The 15,817-nt window shown below is 36.2% G+C and overlaps 1 protein-coding gene across 12 annotated transcripts in view; it reads right to left on the reverse strand.

Annotated features, from left to right (window-relative positions):
• RPS6KC1 (ribosomal protein S6 kinase C1) overlaps positions 1 to 15,817 on the reverse strand; it is a 282,130-nt gene that overhangs the window by 252,906 nt on the left and 13,407 nt on the right. For 8 of the 12 annotated variants that reach the window (XR_006410636.3, XM_057315501.1, XM_057315500.1 and 5 more), the window contains exons 2-3: positions 13,545 to 13,580; positions 6,860 to 6,980 (exon numbers count right to left, since the gene is read on the reverse strand). Coding sequence is in view for 7 of the 12 variants with exons in the window: in XM_057315501.1 (XP_057171484.1) it covers positions 6,860 to 6,980; positions 13,545 to 13,580 (157 nt within the window). In the remaining 5 variants the exon portion in view is untranslated. Of the gene's footprint in view, positions 1 to 6,859; positions 6,981 to 12,056; positions 12,174 to 13,544; positions 13,581 to 15,817 lie in introns of those variants that run through there. The other 4 variants (XR_008960506.1, XR_008960505.1, XR_008960504.1 and 1 more) reach the window with 3 other exon arrangements.

The raw sequence follows: 15,817 nt of genomic DNA on the forward strand, positions 1-15,817 counted from the left end.
TAAAAATATAGCCTGGATATCTTACCACACTAGATTTGAAATATTTGAAATATTTCAAAGAGCTAAAGAATTCTATTAACTGCCTAAATTATGGCATATCTGTACAATCATATAATGAGAATATTCAGTTTCTGTTCAGTTTTCTTCTACTGAAAATGCTGCAGAGAACACCCATATGTATGTACATATGTGTGCACACATCTGTATGTGTATGCATTCTCAAAACGTGATCTGCAGACTGCTGAGGGTCCCCGAGGGCCTTGTAAGGGATCAACAAGGTCAAAACCATTTTCATAATAATACTAAGACAGAAGTTGCATTTTCCTATTTACTTTTCCTATTTACTTTTTATTTTATACCTTCTGTACTATGGAATTTCACTGTGTCCATATTTCTTAAGCTTTAATATTGGGAGATACACAGTCCAGCTTCTTAAATAGGCATTTTTCCACCGAATTGACATCTGCACTGATCACCTAAAAGCAATAGCAGTAAAACTGCAAACCTCTTAGCAGGAATCAAGACAATGGCACCAAACTATACTTACTAGTAATCACCATATTCCTGACTGCCATTCACCCATATTAAAAAAAATTTCCAAATGTCAGTTTCACTTAAGAACATCTTTGATGAAGCAATAAAAATTATTAACTTTATTAAATTTCGACCCTTGAGACCATTTCTTTTCAAAAGTCTGTGGGGAAAAAAACTATAACCTTTCAGATTTGGTTATCTGGCTAAAACCTCCCCCCCTCCAAAAAAAAACATAAACACAGTGAGGCCAACAACTCAAGGAAAACTACCAATTGCATTGTTGTCAGTGATGAAATTCAAGCCATCAAGTCACTGTGAGCTTGACTGCTTCCCAATACTTAAAATATTTCCTTTAGAGATCTATGATGACATTAACCATTTTTTTATACCATATAATGAAATAGGGCAACATATGCAAGATCTGCATAACTCAGGGAACCAATATTTTTCACATGACCAATGCATGATGTTACAAGTTCATGCATACGTTAAAAAAACCACTCAAATTTAAGATAGAAAAATGAATTTTAATAAAATAAAGTACCAAAGGTTTGTTGGTAAGATTTCAGATTCCATAATGCAACTAAACTTTTAAGAAATTACCACTTACTAAGCTTTGGTGTATCAAAGACGATTATCTTCAATTGCCCAACAAGCTATTAAAATACTCCTCCCTACATCATCTCTATGATGCTGAATTTTCTTCATATACTTCAATCAAAACAATCTATCACCAAGATTGGATCCACAAGCAGATATGAAAATCTAGCTGTTTTCTCTTAATCCCAGCATTAGAGATTCACAAATGTAAATTAATACAACTTTTCTTACAAATATTCTTCATAAAAATATTAATATGTAATATACTTTTTATTTTTTCTTTAATACAACATTATTTTTAAATTTCTAATATGGTAAGTATTAGAAATATGTAGGTACAACTACATCAACAGTTCTTTGAGATGCTCAATAATTTTTAAGAGTGTAAAGGAGCCTTCTGAGACTAAAATGTCTAATAATCATTGATAAATAAACATCTCCTATGCAGATGTGAGAATAGATGTGTAGTAAAATTTAGTAAAAACACAACTGTTAGGAAAAGGCATTTTTTTTAAGGAAAAGGTATATTTCAAACTGACCTCCAAAACCTGTGCAAATTTATACTCTTCCTGTTGTGCACCTATATCCCCGTACTAAGAATAATCAGACTTCTTAATTTCTGCCTTGAGATTGACTTGCAACGATATCATTGCCTATAACTACTCTGTCTCTTAAATTTTAACTCATTCTTTCTTTTTGTTTAACTTATTTCTTAAGCATTTATATATCGGGCATGGTCCTACATGCTGAAGATACAGCCATAAGTAAGAATAAAGCAGTCTCTAATCATGCAGTCGTGTTAAGGACTGAGAGAGAAAGAGGGAGGAAAAGACAGTTAAGTATGAAGGAGGACTCTTATTTTTAGAATACAAAAGAACACTTTTTGATGTGCATTCAGAAGCATGATTCTTAAAATTCCTCAGGTTGGGGGTGCCTGGGTGGCTCAGTTGGTTAAGCATCTGCCTTTGGCTAAGGTCATGATTTCAGGGTCCTGGGATCGAGCCCCGCATTGGGAGCCCCCCTCAGCGGGGAGTCTGTTTCTTTCTCTCCCTCTGCTTCTCCCCTCCCCCATCCCATATGCACACTCTCTCTCTAATAAATAAGATCTTAAAACAAAAAAAAAAACTCCTAAGATTGGTGATTTTTAATTATTTGCATCTTTCTAATTAAAACAGAGTGTCACTGGGGTTACTATTCCAAAGAGATAAAGAACTCATACAACTCAACACCAAAAGAACAAACGATCCAATTAAAAAGTGGGTAGAGGATCTGAATAAGCATATTTTCAAGGAAGACATATAGATGGCCAGCAGACACATGAAAAGATGCTCAACATCACTAATTATCAGGGAAATGCAAATCAAAACCACAATGAGACACCACCTCACGTCTGTCAGAATGGGTAGGCTCAAAAAGATAAGAAATAACAAGTGTTGGCAAGGATTCAGAGGAAAGGGAATCCTCTTGCAACTTTTGGTGCAAACGGAAATTGGTGCAGTCACTGTGGAAAACAGAATGGGGGTTCTCCAAAACATCAAAAATAGAACTACCATAAGATCCAGCAATTCTACTTCTGGGTATTTATCTGAAGAAAATGAAACCACTAATTCAAAAAGATATATGCATCCCTATGTTTATTTCAATATTATTTACAATAGCCAAGATATGAAAGTCACTTAAGTGTCTATCAATAGAGGAATTGATAAAGAAGATGGGGTGTATATACACACACACATACACACACACAATGGCATGTTATTGAGCCATAAAAAAGAATGAAAATGTGTCATTTGTGACAACATGGATGCCCCTACCGGGTATTATGACAAGTAAAATAAGTTAGAGAAAGACAAATATGGTACGATTTCACTTATATATGGAATCTAAAACACAAAACAAATGAACAGACAAAACAGAAACAGATACATAAATACAGAGAACAAAATGGTGGTTGCCAGAGGGGAGGGAGGTTGGGGGATAAAGGGGATAAAGAGGTACAAACTTCCAGTTATAAAATAAATAAGTCACAGGGATGTAAAGTATAACATAGGGAATATAGTCAATAATATTGTAATAAACTTGTATGGTGACAGATGGTAACTATTCTCATTGTATTGATTTCATAATCTATGTAAATGTTTAATCACTATGTTGTATGCCTGAAACTCCTATCATATTATATATGTCAACTATACTTCAATTTAAAAAATATTTTTTAAAAAAGTAGAGTGCTACAAAACTTAAAAACTTGACAGTAAGGATGTCACACTTCCCTTTCAGAACTTCTAGATCATGATGCTCACTTCAGCTAAGTTTCTCAGAAGACAGAGGCTGAATCATCATACCCATAGTGCCTATTTTTAAAATGTTTCTTGAATTAAGTATGCCTATAAAATTTCCAGATAATTACAGTTGGACTGGTATTAATCAAAGAAGACTACTAATAGCAGCAGAATCATGATCAGAAAAGGTTCAAAGGCAAAAAGCAACTACAACTTTAATCAGAAAAAGTGTCAAGGAAAAAAGTAAGGAACCACAGATATTGGGTAATAACAATGAAAAGAAGGCACCAGAAATGTGAATACCATGATTCTGAGCTCAAACGCCAAAAGCGAGCAAAGATTAACAAGAGTTTATGGATTCCCGTAATGCTTCGCAGGGTAATAAAATGAATTGATGGTACCATCAAAACAAATGGTTCTACTGCTACTGCCCTGTTGTCCACATCCCTCAGTTGTTTTTCACCTAAGGAAATATAGATACTTTTCTTTGTAATTATGAACTGAAGATACGTCTTGAGATTACTTATATTTCAAGACATCATTAAATATCATAAATTGTTAATATTAAGTATTTGTTAAAACTAAAGAATTGTAGCAAAAGCTTCTGATGGCCACTTCATTCTGTCATAAATGCCACTGATGTTACTATACTATTAGGTGTGTTTCTTGTCCCCAGATCTCAAGGAGTTGCGAAACATGCAAAATATCCTAAGAAAGGTGTAAAGATCAGTTGAGTACTGTGGTCCTGCAATCAGCCTGAAGGAATCACTATTCCATATAAACTATAAGCCAGCAGAGATTGGATAATTTCAAATCATCCAAAATTCTCCCTCAATCAAAGAGAGCATCAGTAGGGTTCAGTCCAGAGACCAAATCCGCATAGTAATTTGAACAAGGAAAGCTTAATATAAACAAAAACTACTAAACAACAGTTAACTTATTCATTCTAAAGAGTACCCCAGGGTAAAGGAAAGTACCAAAGGAAGGAACAACCTGGAAGGGAGAACCCCTCCCCCAAAGCTGGGATTGGGATCTTCCTGGAGAAGATGTGTTTGTAGCCACTGAATGGGGGAGAAGTTAGCTGGGTTCCCTAGGCCAGAGCTGGTCCACAGTTGCCAGGAAAGCGAGAAAGACCCCTCCAGAGTTCACATGGGACCAGAATGGCAGGCGAGCAACAAGAGAGAATCACAGTGCTGGGAGCCCACTCACAAGCAAGGTAACACAAGACCTGGGGTACACAATGTCTGTGTTAACAAAGCCACAGGAAACAATTTTCTGGGGTAAAGGCAGGCCAAGGCTGGCAGACAGGCATGCAGAAGGAGACAGGGCATCAGCAGCCTGCTCACCTGCAGAGCAACGAGGTCTGGAGTCTAAAATGTCACCAGAGCACAGAGTCAGAGTTACAGAATCAGAAGCCCACTCTCCACTAGATCTGGGGTGCCCTGGTGTACTCAGCCAAGTGGTCAAATGGGCAAGGGACGCAAGCTTGGCAGCAGACTGTGTTTAGGTGTGTGGCTGAGGCAGATGCCTCCGGCAACAGTGTAGGAGGAGCAAAAAGAAAAACAAAATCCAAAGCACACTGGAAGGAGGAACAGAAGCCCCCTACCCTCCCGCAATGCCCCTCCAGCATCCTCTACCATGAACAGCATACTCACTGTAAAGGAAAAATATTTAAAGAGTCCAACCCATGAATGTGTAACAGAAAATGAAAAAAGAGACTTGAAACTAAGAGGCACTAAATGGATAACTGTCATGATTTCTTAGAATTACCAATGTAAAAGCCCCAGGAATTCCAGGCCTGTCTTAAAAGGCAGCAATTTCTCCAATGTCAATGAGAAATATAGCTGGTATCAGCACATACTCTATAAAGCCACTGCACAAAAATCAACATGGCACAGAAATACGTATTACTATAAGAATAAATAAATGCCATAAAAGAAAAACTTTAAATTAGTGGCAATGCATAAAAAGTTAATGCATAATGAGGATGGTATCGATTTCATTGGGAAAAACATGTATTTAATAAATATCTCAGATGTCTATCCATCTGAAAGAAACATAAAATGAAGTATCATCTGACATCCCATTCAAATATAAATTCCACATGGATATTAAAAAGAATTTTTTTAAGCTCTAAAAATCATCTTACAAGCAAATAGAGGAACTGGGAGACATTTCTAATCGAGACCAGAAACCCAAAATCTTAGGAGGTGGAGGGGGCAAGAACAGAACCGAACATATAAAAATGTGTTTGGCAAAACCTATTATACACAATTCTAAAATATGTCTACGTAGTGTATATAAAAGTATATATCACACACTGATGTATGTATGCAGAAGGGTATATGGATGGAAGCACGTATAATGTATGCAATGTACAGAAATGCATTATGTTTCCTAACACTAGCTGCTGAAAAGAACCTTAGAAGCAACTTGCAATGAGCCTATCTACTGCCCAGATAGTGGCCAGGGTCCAACGAGAAAATGGAGTCCACACAGCAATTTGAACAGTCTTATAAGGAATTATTAATTATTTGCACAGGATTAACTACTAAGAGGCAAGAGCAGAGAACTCTAAAGAATACCCTATGGCTGAGGGAAAGAAACAGAGGCAGTAGTTGGAAGGGGCACCTCCCTCCCAAGGCGGACTTTACATCTCACTGGAGACAGTGTGGCCCCAGCACACGGAAAGCGAGAAGTCAGCTGGGTTACCCCAGTCAGAGCTGTTCTATAGTAGGAAGGCCGAAGCTGATGGACAAGAACCGGCAGGCCGGGACGGATCAGCAGGAACCTCTCTGCCGTGGCACCAGCATGCCAAGAGTGGAAGGCAGGGAGGCGCAGACAGTAACTGGCCACACAATCTGCCAGAGGGGGACATACCCCCCATAAACACACCAATGGCAGCACACAGCAACAGGAGCAGAGTATTAGGAACCTCTGTGCCTCAGTTTCCTGTAAAAATTTTGCAAAGCCATGAATCTAATAGTTGTTAATCAGTAACACACCCAGAGCTACCACCCCAAAATATCTATATCTGGCCTGGCTGGGTGCCTCAAATCATGACCATTCACATTGTAAGAAAGGTATCAGAAAAAATGTACGAAGTATAAACTTTCAAAAATCCCCAAATTTCAGAACTATAAGAATAATTCAGTATCATCTCTTCTTATGTTCCTACATGTTGTTTTGTTTTTTTATTTGCTTGACTGGCTGGAACTGAAGTTGGTGTGCTGTTGTTTCACAAAAGGGAAGAGTAAATGCATTCGAAGTTAACGAGCCTACACCAGGAACATGAAAAAACAACTTCAAGTGCTTGCTGCCTGATGTGAGTCATCCTAATAAGGGCTCTTGACTTCATCGTATAGAATTGCAGGGTTCAGCATATACACACAATTAGCCAATCATTACTTTCTAAAAATCACAATTTCAAAATAGTCACTTACCAAACACTATTCCTTTAGCAAATGGAGGAAATAATTCTGAATGCCGGAATAAGTTTTTGTGAATTTGCCATAGTTCTTTGTGTAGTTTCTTAAAGTCACTGTATCTCTTCCATACGATTATCTAAAGAAAAAGAAAAATCAAATGTGTCTCTCACAGTGAAACTATGTAGGTTCAGATATCTGAACAACAAAAAATCTTTTCATGAAAGTGCCTAAAATTGTCATGCAAAGGCAAACAAATATATGTTCTAACCAATATGGTTAACTATCTCAGATTAAATAATAATATCTGATTTAAAAATAAAAAGCAGCAACTCTTTCTCTAACTTTTCTGTTTTGGTTTTTAAATTTCATTTTACACAGTACTGTGTCCTTGGAAAAGTATTCAACCTGGTACAAAGAAGGTCTATGCCACCTAAAATGGCACTTAACCTCTTCAAAAATCAATTACTATTGGCCTGGAAGTGAGCTAGATGTCAAAATACATATTCTGTCGCAAAAAGAGCATATTTATAAACACAAAATATTTAGACAAAAAAATTTTTTTTGAGAGAAAAAGAGAGAGTGCATGCACAAGCCCAGGGGTGGGGGGCACACAGAGGGAGAGGGAGAGAGAGAGAATCCCAAGCAGGCTCCACGCTCAGCTCACAGAGCCCAAAGCAGGGTTCAATCTCACAACCCTGAGACCATGACCTGAGCTAAAATCAAGAGGTGGAGGCTTAACTGACTGAGCCAACCAGACACCCCTAATTTAGACAATTTTTTTAAAAAGATTTATTTATTTATTGAGAGAGAGGGAGAACACATGTGGGGGGGGTTCGGGGCAGACAGAAGAGAGAGAATCTCAGGCAGACCACACTGAGCGCAGAGCCCAACGCAGGGCCTGATCTCACCACCCTGAGATCATGACCTGAGCTGAAATCAAGAGCTGGACGCTTAAGCAACTGAGCCGCCCAGATGCCCCTAAACAATTTTTAAACATAAAGTACCTACATAGCATTTGCCTAAAAGAATAAATAACACTGAAGAGGAAATGGCTGTGTACCAAGTAATCAATCTTAACTTTTACATTTCATAAACCTTATTTCACAAATCTCAGTTTAAAGTAATACTAAGGATTTCTTAAAGCAAGACGAATCCTGAACAGAATACCATTAAAACTAGTATATTTCAAAACAGAAATCACAGTCATCTAGATTATATAACACATAAAAGTTTACCTCCATTAATTTGAATTAGTTTAACCTTATTTAGATTAAATTCAAGGAAAAAAAAAACACCTTTATAAAGAAAACAGATTTGACACATGACTTTGATATCACTGATTCAGCCCCTCAGTCACCACAAAATAGGATAAAACTGAGTTTTAAACTCCATTACATGGTATAGTAGGTCTTTGCTCCTTAAAAAAAAAAAAAAAAAAAAAAAAAAACTAATTACCTCACTTCTAACAAACTCAATAGAATGTAATGTTAATAATAAGCAAATCTTAGGCCAAGCAGGTAATTAAGTGAGATTTAAGAGATTCTTGTCAAAAAATTTACTCTCTGGATATAAGAAATTCTTCACTATGGGGCGCCTGGGTGGCACAGCGGTTAAGCGCCTGCCTTCGGCTCAGGGCGTGATCCCGGCGTTCCGGGATCGAGCCCCACATCAGGCTCCTCCGCTATGAGCCTGCTTCTTCCTCTCCCACTCCCCCTGCTTGTGTTCCCTCTCTCACTGGCTGTCTCTATCTCTGTCAAATAAATAAATAAAATCTTTAAAGAAAAAAAAAAGAAAAATTCTTCACTAAACTTTATCATACTACCAAAAATTCTACCATGATGAGGTTCTTATTTTTACTATAGTTATAATCCTAGGAGTGTAGTCAGATTTAATATGAATTAATTTAAACTGTTTCCTTCTGATGCTTCCTTTTATTCATTTACTCAACAAAACTAGTTACCAAAACCAGTATTTTCATGTCTCTACTCTGTACTAGGCTCTGTGTTAGCACGACGAATGAAGAAATGAGAAACACAGACCCTGCCTTCAAAGACTTCCGGTCTAGGTGAGCAGGACAAGCCAACACAGTAATTGCGTCACAAGACAGTGTAATAAATGTGGACAAAGGAAGCCCAAGGAGCAATCCCTGTTATGAAAGGAGCACCTACGGAAGGTATTACCTTAGGTAAGTATACTGAAGGCAAGTAGTGATTAGACCAACAAAAAAGAGAGAGAGAAGGGATTGGGGATGAAGTTTTTTGTTTTTGTTTTTTTTTAAGATCTTATTTATTTACTCGACAGAGATAAGAGACAGCCAGCGAGAGAGGGAACACAAGCAGCGGGAGTGGGAGAGGAAGAAGCAGGCTCATAGTGGAGGAGCCTGATGTGGGGCTCGATCCCATAACGCCGGGATCACGCCCTGAGCCGAAGGCAGACGCTTAACCGCTGTGCTACCCAGGTGCCCCTGGGGATGAAGTTTTTAAAATGAGTGAGATGCCAAATTTAACCACTAGAATTTGGGCTTTTGCAACTGAATAAATGGTGGGCCATTCTCTGAGGTGAAAAAAAGGGGAGAGGAAACCTTTACAATAAGAACAAAGTTCAATTTTAGACATCTTTGGCACAGGTTTGGAGTTCAAGAATGAGAACTAAGCAAGATGTATTCATTTGGGAATTATCAGCAGAGAGGTGGCAATCACTCAGGAAAGCTTTCTCAGCATTTGTAACAAGATGAGGAGGCTAAGGACAAAACAATGGGGAACCCTAACACTGAGAAGTCAGCCAGAAATAAAGAAGAGGAAACCAAGTGCAAAGTAGGTGTTTAAGAAGCTTGGTTGTGCCATGACACAGACCACCTGGATGGAAGAAAAGATTTTATTTTAAAATGGAAGTGAATGAGACAAAAGCTGATAGCAAAGAACCAACAGTTCCAGTAAAAGAGCAAGAGGAACAAGCAAGGAAGAGAGCCAAACCAATACTTGAAAAGTAAATGGTCTCAGGACAGTGAGAATACAAGTGATTTTAATTTTCATATTTTTTGCTTCTCTGTAATTTCTAATTTTGATATATGAAAATAATTCTGTCATGGGGAAAAAAACAGTGCTTTTTTATATTTTTAAAATAGATCAAATTGTGGTGGTACCACGCTGCCAAAGGCTTAAGGAAGAAATGGGTGATGGGCTTGTGAAAGTAACCTTACATAAGATAAATGCCATCCTTACAGCCATTATAAACTAGAAACGAGAACTACTCAAAAGACTGTAGCTCATGGAAACAGTTAAATTTGCAGGTAAAATTTCTATTCTTGTTAGGGTCATTTTTAAATAAAGGCAGAGTAACTTAAGGGGCAAAAGTTAATAACTTAATCAGAATAATGATAATAACAACATGGTCTATAAACTAGCATATAATCTGTCAGAGTAAGAATTAGAGCCTCCAAGGTGAGACTCTTTTTTAGCATGCCTAATTTATTCACTCACGTCCTTCTTATTCTCAACACTAGAACTACAGAACCAAAACATCTAAGAGCAAATATAAACCCTCAAGAAATGCAGGCAACCAAAGCATCACAAAATGTCACCATCTACTGCCTACTTTTCTTCATACTCCTTTTAACCTTGGACATTTCTAGAAATCTTCAAAATGTCAAAGCGAACAAAAGCACATCTCCATTACGTTCGCAGTATTAATATTTATAACTGAACTACGCAAAGTCCCAAAAGATGCATGCAAAAATTATTTTCTCTAGTAATTCTTTCCTATTAGAAAAAAATTGTGTAACAACTACTATTCTATTGAACCAACCCTGGCAGAAATTTCTTATTCATTATAGTTACTTTGCATAAAATTCCCCAATTAAATATTAATTCAGTGACAGTCATATATACACTACGAATTTAGTAAAAGCTTAACTTTCATTAAAAGCATTCCCTTAAGTAATTTTTACATAAAATCAATGTTTTCTTTTCAGATAATTTCACTTAGTGATAGCAAAAACCTTTAGATCCCATAAACAAAACCACTCAATTCGATTAAATTTGTCCTCTCACATATTATTTTTAAATTGCTGGATCATCTTTTCTTGCAACCAGCATCACTACCATATTTGCTTACGGATTTTCTTTCTCCCCTTTTCAAGAGCCTTTTCTTTCCCTTGACACATTTTAAATGTTCTCAAATGGTTTTTATCAAACTATATTATTTATGAAATGACTTAACAGATTTCTGACATGATACATAGAAAGTTCTATTTCAGTTCTTCTCCTTTTCCCAAATGTCACCAGTAAAATCTACTACCTATAGAGCAACAGTTATAGGTCACTTTTTGAAAAAGGTACGGGAGGGAGGGCACAACAGCTCTACTTTTTTCTTAACCCTTCTGCAGCTGTTCATGCTTTAGAGAATCTACTGAACAAGAGGCCACATTAACTGTTGTTGTCCCCCTCAGATCTTCCCATGCTGCTTTTTTTTTTTTTTTTTTTTAAGATTTTGTTTATTTATTTGACAGAGAGAGAGAGAGCACAAGCCCGGGGAGCAGCAGAGGAAGCAGAAGCAGGGTCTCCGCTGAGCAGGAAGCCAGATGTGGGGCTCGATCCAAGGACCCTGAGACCATGACCTGAGCCAAAGTCAGATGCTTAACTGAGCCACCCAGGTGCCCCATCCTGTGCTGTTCTTAATAAATAAAAATTTAGAGGGAATTTTTGAAGGATAAAATTTTGTAAAAGAAATCTATCCTGGATAATTTTAAATTATTTCCTCCATGTGAGTATTTCAGCGTTCTTAGGAAAAAAACACTGCTACCTGGTAGCATGTACCAAGGTGTGCGAACATATCTATTAAAAAAAACAACAAAACATCTCCAGTTTTACGAGGATAGCATATTATTAGCCCTATATTTGGTTAGATTAACAGGACATCTTCTAATCCTCAATAGCTCTTGGGAAGCCTGACTAAATTCTAAAGCAGTACCTAACTGGCTCCGTTAACAGGAGAGAGAAAGTGAAAGGAAAGGAAATGGAAACAAACTCTAGGTAACAAATTTCTCTCCTAAATGAGAATTCCAATGTTTGAATGAAATACATGAGAAGCTAGAGTGTTAAATTTCAAGGTTATTCTATATTTCAAGAAGCTGGCAAGACAGAAGACATTTTTAAAAATTTTTATACCATTTCTAGCAAAGGACCATGCAATCATCTAACTAAAGGACACTTACAAGAGTTTTGTGATGAATGGTTCACCAACAGTTGTTAATATAAAAGAGTTTTCCCCAAAAGAGGATTAAGGAAATGGCAGAGAGTATGTTCATGGATAGGTTGGTTCAGGATTCTCCCTGGAAAACGGGAACATCAAGCTACAAACTACAGCATAGCAATCAGACAATGTATTCAAAGGAAACACAACCCATCTTTAATTTTAACAGAGTTGTAAAATTTCAAAAGCAGAACAGCCTGTACTGACTATTAATTCAACATAATTAGAAGAATTCCAAAGAAGTCCATACTAGCCGATTGACACTTAAGTAGAGAGAGTACTTTATACAATGGTGCAAATTACTTTCATTTCCATTTTGGAAGGATATTGATACAGAAATACATATATCCTTTTCTTCCCAAATAACTATATTACAATATTCTCTTCCTGGTTATTGAGGCAGAAAAGTGAGATATCTTAAAGCCCCTAAGAAAAATTATATGAAATCTTTTAAAATTGTGTTTTATTGACCTCAAAACAAATACTGAATCAAAGACATCTTTGGCACAGGTCTAAATGCTAATGTATAAAAGTTCAAATATTGTCTATACCTGATGTCACACACTCAAACCAACCAGTACCAAACAATCGATTTAAATGTATGAATCAAGCCAGGTTTATTAAGTAAAAAGTAGTGGGGCTTGTTGGAAAATACATACTTCATCTGAAGACATTAAAATTCAAATGGGGAAAAAAAATTGTTGCAGAATCAAGACTTCCAATTTATAATGTCTTTCTTAAACATTTTAGTAAAAAAAAAATCCCCAACATACATCCTTCTAATATGGTGTAAATGAGCAGGTACCAAAATGAAAGTAAATCAAAAAACATTAAGACAAGGAAGCTCCCCAGTTAGGATTCCTAAAGGTATATAACAAGCACGACATAATTACAAATAAAGAATTCCATAGTTTAAAGCAAAAACACACAAGCTGGTATCATTTGAGAGACAAAGAGTCTGCAAATGAACTAACTACAAATTTAAAAAAGAAACAGACATCTACACCCAAAGCAGTTTTCCAAGGTGTCAACATATCAACTCAATATAAAAGTGAAAGTAGACAGGAACCCATAATTTATTATGATCTTTAAAATTAATATTAGTTATCAAATACTTTTCATTTTTTATTATTTATGATTTTGAAATAGATAAGAGCTCTTAGTACTAAAATCTTAGGAATGTTAGTTATCAGAAACATTATCACATTATTAAACAGCACTATAATTCCTTAAATTCTTCTTTGTATAACTTAACACCTACTAAAACTTAACACGTACTTAACAGGTCTGAAATAGGAAACTTCAGCTACTGTTTTGTGAGCTAAAGATAATCTGCAGACAAACACATAAATACGAAGACAGGCATACCAACAATTCCGATTCCTCAACAAAGCATTTAATTTTTTATCAAATATATAAAATAATATTTTCATATGTATAAACATGTTACCTCCTGGACATCCTCTGGATTTCTTCGTGAAACAACCTAAAATAAAACATACACAGAAATATCTCATCATTACCAAAATTTAAGATTTCACATTCGTATAATTAATTACAACAGTATTTGAGAAATTCAATTTGTTTAAAGGAAAAGAAACACTATATTGTATCACTTACAAAGAACTCAGCTATACAATAACTTCACCATCTGAAACACATGCTAAAAAATTAAGAAAAAGGCAGCTAGGGGGCGCCTGGGTGGCTCAGTCGTTAAGCGTCTGCCTTCGGCTCAGGGCATGATCCCGGCGTTATGGGATCGAGCCCCACATCAGGCTCCTCCACTGGAAGCCTGCTTCTTCCTCTCCCACTCCCCTTGCTTGTGTTCCCTCTCTCGCTGGCTGTCAAATAAATAAATAAAATCTTTAAAAAAAAAAAAAAAAAAGAAAAAGGCAGCTAAAAAAATGCCCACACACTAAAGTTCATGCATTACATTCATAAGAGAATGCCCTGGCTTCACTCTTACTTGACATAATTCTAACAAGCTTGTCTACTCCCCTTCCCAGCCTACATATAGAGTAGAAGCAAAAAAAGCAGCTGTACCCATACAAAGTACACAGGGATGGCTCTGTGTTATTTCTTACAACTGTACGTAAATCTACAATTAGCTCAATAAAAATTCCAATTAAAAAAAAAGCAGCCATAATGCTCAGACACACCAATATCTGTGAGAAGTAATCACTGACCACCTAATGGTGAAGACAAAAAACAAAAGTAACTTACAAAAAAAAATTATATATAGCATTCAGGGACAAATAATCCTATCAACATTACCTGAGCGAAGAGAAAGAGAGGGGATTGTTTCAGACTTCTCTAATTACACTTCTCTAATTAGACTAAAAAGCCTAACACCATTTAGAAAGATTTCCTCACAAAACTTAAGAAGGCAGGGTGTTTAAATCATCAAACAGCACTGAAGAGTGGGAAAATCTCACATTAGATACATAATCCCATCTATGTAAATGTAAATTTCATGAACTGAATGCTATAATATGCATTTTGCAAAGACAAAAAGATACATCAAACACATTAAAATAGTTGCCTATGGATGAGAAAAAGAAAAGTCTTTGCTGACTGGTGACAGAACCATAAACTGAACATTATGAGCCATTCAACAAGCATGACCTCTATAAAATGGGGAATAATACTCCCTGCCTGGCCTGGCTCTGATGGACATCAAATCAGAACACGCCAAGAACTTCATAATAAAAAAGTTAGTTCCTTCTCTTCCTTACTAGAGAATTTATATTGAGAGGTCCCACCTAAGAATTCCAGACAGGAAAGGTTTCTAATTTCTTGCCACTCTATTCTCCAGCTTTCAGGATATATAAATTTGGTAAAATCTCTTAGCAATTTTCATTAATTTAGAATAGTGCTATCCAACAGAACTTTCTTTGATCGTGGAAAGAAATCTGCACTGTTCAACACAGTAGCCCCTGGCCACATGCATGTGCATGGCTACTGAGCACCTGAAACATGGCTATTGCAATTAATAACTGAATTTTTAATTTTATCCCATTTAAATTAATTTACATTTAAATAACAATAGCCACATATGACTGATCCTTACTGTATTAGACAACACAGATTTAGAATAAGAGAGTAGAACAGGGAACTAATGACCATAAAATTATTCAAATACTGAATTTTAGCTATTACTTTCACATACTAGCACCCTCCCAACTCACAGGCACCTTTCTAAAACTATGACAGTATTTCACATAATCATTTAATTTTGCCTACTATAAATTTTTCTTAAATTTTTGTAAAATATGCTAATGAGAAGAACGAGGTATAATCAATCCACTAATAATCCACCGACCAAGAACAGTCAACATATGATCACTGGCAATAAAGTTTATTCTGGTTGTACCTGACATTCTATGAATTTTCTTTTGCGGACAATTAATAGATTTACTAATTTACAACTCAATCACTTTGCAAATATAGGAAGATATCTTACTATTTTAAATAATCTTCCTTTACGTATGCAAATGACCTTTTTGTAAAAAAAAGAAATTATTTCCTGATTTGGTACGCAATCTGAAGAATCACATTTTGGATTTTCTTCAGATAAGCCATTCCTGGAAATCAAATATATGTATACTGCATAAACAAAAATACATTAGCCATCCCCTAACAATATCCACAATTTTTTTAAGTTTATTTATTTATTTTTAGTAATCTCTTCACCCAATGTGGGGTTCAAACCCACAACCCCAA

This window comes from Ursus arctos, unplaced genomic scaffold, assembly GCF_023065955.2.
Source record: "Ursus arctos isolate Adak ecotype North America unplaced genomic scaffold, UrsArc2.0 scaffold_2, whole genome shotgun sequence".
Taxonomy (NCBI): Eukaryota; Metazoa; Chordata; class Mammalia; order Carnivora; family Ursidae; genus Ursus; species Ursus arctos.